The sequence below is a fragment of the Belonocnema kinseyi genome, chromosome 10 (assembly GCF_010883055.1).
Source record: "Belonocnema kinseyi isolate 2016_QV_RU_SX_M_011 chromosome 10, B_treatae_v1, whole genome shotgun sequence".
Lineage (NCBI taxonomy): Eukaryota > Metazoa > Arthropoda > Insecta > Hymenoptera > Cynipidae > Belonocnema > Belonocnema kinseyi.
In genome coordinates, this window is record NC_046666.1 from 99,925,696 (window position 1) to 99,929,540 (window position 3,845).

The window sequence follows — 3,845 nt, forward strand, 5'->3', positions numbered from 1 at the left end:
AACAGTCACCAGTGAATGAACACTAATGCGAAAAATATATAAATATAGCCTTTCAAAGTTGAAGTATTTATGATTTTCTATATATTTGAAATCTTGAAGCAGTTTCGAAGAGGTTAATATGCAATTCATTACAGTAAATTTTTGTAAATAATTTAAAAAATTTCTTGAATGTGAAGCGTCATCGATTATGGTGAGTGATGGTGAGAAAGTCGTCGACCACTATAAGGTACGTGTCCTAGTAACTCCTTGTTTACACTGCTTTTACAAAAAAATTCTTTGCATTTTCTGCATCAAAGTTGTACTGTTATAATTGTAAGATATTATTATTCAATTTCCCACAGGGTTTTTCACAAAAAGTACGTTTTTTTATTAATAAATGAGTGTACGCGTACTGGACCTTTAAATTGCCCATGTTCAAGTGAACGAACGCTATGTTCATTTATTAGAGCAAAAGTGTCACATCGCAGGTCCAGTGAATGAAAAGCAGTTTAAATATATTTAATATTTTATTGTAATATTTACTCAAAAATATTTGTTAGAAATAAATTTATGACTATATCTTTTTTTTGCAGATATTTTTAATATAAATATGTCATCCCCAGAAACTTCTGGAAATAGTAAACAAAAATGTTACATAAGATTTTCTTATACGCACAAAGCACTAGAAGAAGCTGTGGAATGTGTTAAGACTAAAAAATGAGTCTTGATTGTGCATCTAGGACATATAATGTTCCAAAAGGTACACTGTACAGCTATTTACAAAAAGATGTGCCATCGATAAGAAAAATGGGACCTCAGACGGTATTGGAACCTAGTAAAGAGTTACGCATCAAAAAGTGGATACTCGACAGAGCTCAGTTTGGCTTTCCAATGCATACTGAAGAATTACAAAATGCAGTACAAAAAGTTGAACAAGAAACTGGTCGAGCTAACCCATTTGTAAACAATAGGCCTGGTAAAAAGTGGATGCAGTTATTCCTCAAAAGACATCCAGAAATAGTATTAAAACGTACTGAAATGTTTTCTAAAGCAAGAGCTGCAGTAACTAAGAAAAAAATTCGTGAATGGGTCTCAGAAGCAAAAGAATATCTAACAAAAGAAGAAGCTTTAGACATTCTTAAAGATCCAAGCAGAATGTATAATTTAGATGAGACCGGTGTGCAAACTTGTCCAAAAACTGGTAAAGTACTGTGCTTGAAGGGGGAAAAAAATAATTATTCAATTGCTTCAAAACAAGAAAAGCAATGCATAACAATGTTGTGCTGTTATGCTGCTAGCGGGCAAGTAGTAGACCCTATGGTTGTATATCCGAACAAAGGATTGCTCGGGATTTAATGCAAGGTATACCTGAAGACTTTGCTTTTGGCAGAAGTCCAAGCGGTTGGTGATTAGTGTTACTTTCTACGAATATATTGCTAATGTGTTTTATCTAAGGTTAGTTGAAAAACAAGTAGAGTTTCCAGTTTTACTTGTATTTGATGGACATAAATCTCATATCAATTTGGAACTTCATTAGTTTTAAGTTGAAAACAAAATTCTTCTGATATGTCTACCACCGAATGCCACCCATATACTGCAATCTTGTGATGTGGGAATATTCAGGTCTTTGAAAGTTGAATGGAGAAAAGTGGTTCGCAATCACCAATCAAGAAGTACTCAATCCATCACAAAAGTTAATTTTGCTCCTCTTTTTCATGAAGTTTATAATAAAGCCTCAAAAGTTGAAGCAATACAAAATGCGTTTGCTACGTGTGGCTTATTTCCTTTCAACCCGGACAAAGTAAATAATTCAAAATGCATATCGACAAGACTCAAACAGCTCAATGGTGAATCACAACAATACGATAACATTGTGGAACAGGATCCCGGTGAAACTTGTAGCATATCAAACTTTAGTTGATATTGAAAGCCAAATACCAAATGAAATTTTAGAAACTTTTCTTCAGGCGTACTATGCAAAATCAGAACCAGCATCAGAACTAATTTTATTTTCAATCTGGAAGAATTTGAAAGATAAGTCATCGAGTCCTCAAGAAGTTCAGATTGAGGAAGTGTCTTGCGGAGCTCTTTGGTGACATTGATATAATGAGTTGCCCAGTTGTACAGTTATTGAGTCCTGATGTAATGCAGATTGATCATGGATCTACAATGGAAATGAAGAAACCTAAAGAAAATATCGTAGAATCTTATTCTGTCGAAGAGGATACTCCAGCGCTTGACGATGTTCTTATTCGAGGTGGAGTAAAAGATTCGAACAAAGAAGACTGTAACGACTCAGAATATAAAGTTTCTGGTAATATTAACGACTTTTATATTTAATAATTCAATAGCAAACTGTGATTGATGTAAAGTTTCTCGTTTGTAGAACTGCTATTTCTAGATAACTTTTCAAAGGATACTGGTAAGATATTATCAGCTACGCTCGATGATGGTTTAGCATTATCAAATTTTACGGATTTTAATGTGCTGAATACGATCAAGTACTACTGATGAAGAATTGAGTAAGTGACTGCATGCAACATAAATTTTATAGTGTGCGTACAATATTGTATGTATTGTTTAAGATATGTTAGTATCGACAAAAAATTACTTTTTAACTTCTTTTAAAATATTAATTTCTATTAGCACACACAATTCTGAGATAGTAATAGCATCATATATTCTTATGAAATTCTCTCTATTTTTTTTTATTTCAGACATTCCGGTTATAGATTTAAGTTCATTTCGTACTACCTCTGCAAATACTGAAAATGATCAGTTTATCAATCAGTTCTAATCAGAAAATGAAACTTCCAATGAGTCTTCTGCAAATTCTCTGGCTAATCAGAACTTAAACATTATGAAAAGTACGTACACAAGATAATATATCATGAAATCTACACTTGAATAATAAAATGTTTATGCATATTGTTCTATGTAAAAATGTATGAATTTCAGGTGATACATCCTCTCAATCAGAGAATTTAGGTACTCCAATTAAAAAAGTGACTGCAGAAAAAGAGAATAATGACTCTGTCTAGGGTAAGCATTTATACTTTCCAGAGATACAAAAGAACCCAAATACCAAAAAACGAAAATCAAGTGAAATCATTTATGCTATTACTTCAAAAAAACGGAAAAAGGTCGAAGATGAAAAAAGAAAAGCCGTTGAAGAGCTTACATTGCAAAAAGAAAAAAGAAAACAAGAACGTATAGCTAAAAAGATAATGAAAGAAGAGGAGGCAGAGAATAAGCGGAAAAAAAGGAAACAAAAACGTATAGATAAAAATAAAATGAAAGAAGCGGAGACAGAGAATAGGCAAAAAAAGGAAAGGAAGAAAACTGAAAAAACAAGAAGACCAAAAGAATCCAGAAGACAAGCTTAAAGCCAAAGCAATGATGAAAAAGAGTAAAAAAAAGTAGCACCTAGGGTGAAAAAAACTGATTTAAACACTTATAAATCAAAATGACTGATCATATAAAATTTGTTTTTACATGAAAAATTTTAAAACAATGTAGATGTTGAATAACAAGAGATATTTCGGGTTTCACTCGTGTAAATAAATCTAAATAAATGTAGATGTTCGTTCAAAAATTTTCTTTAATTTATAAAACGTTGTTTAACTATAAAAAAACATTAATTCGTGCTAGGTACTACTGCGTACTAGTCAATATATCTTTATAAATTTTTAAAGAATTTCCATTTTTACAACACTGTGATTTATAATTGTATTTACTAATTTAATCTAAAGCAACATAGTAAGGTGTTGTACAGTCTGTCAAGTTAAAGCGTGGGTGGCTTTACTCGCAGTCGGTAAGGTGTATCGACATGATTTTGGTGTCAAAATATTAAGAAGAGCTCCCTC

The 3,845-nt window shown here is 32.0% G+C and overlaps 1 protein-coding gene across 1 annotated transcript; it reads left to right on the top strand.

Annotated features, from left to right (window-relative positions):
- Nucleotides 1-786: 786 nt before the first annotated feature.
- LOC117181289 lies at nt 787-1,335 on the top strand. The gene has a single exon (XM_033373850.1). It carries the CDS (start codon nt 787-789, stop codon nt 1,333-1,335), a length of 549 nt encoding a protein of 182 aa, XP_033229741.1.
- Nucleotides 1,336-3,845: the final 2,510 nt, after the last annotated feature.

Excerpts from the sequence above, each read along its gene's own strand:
- LOC117181289 (XM_033373850.1), top strand. The coding sequence starts at position 787 with ATGGGACCTCAGACGGTATTGGAACCTAGTAAAGAGTTACGCATCAAA.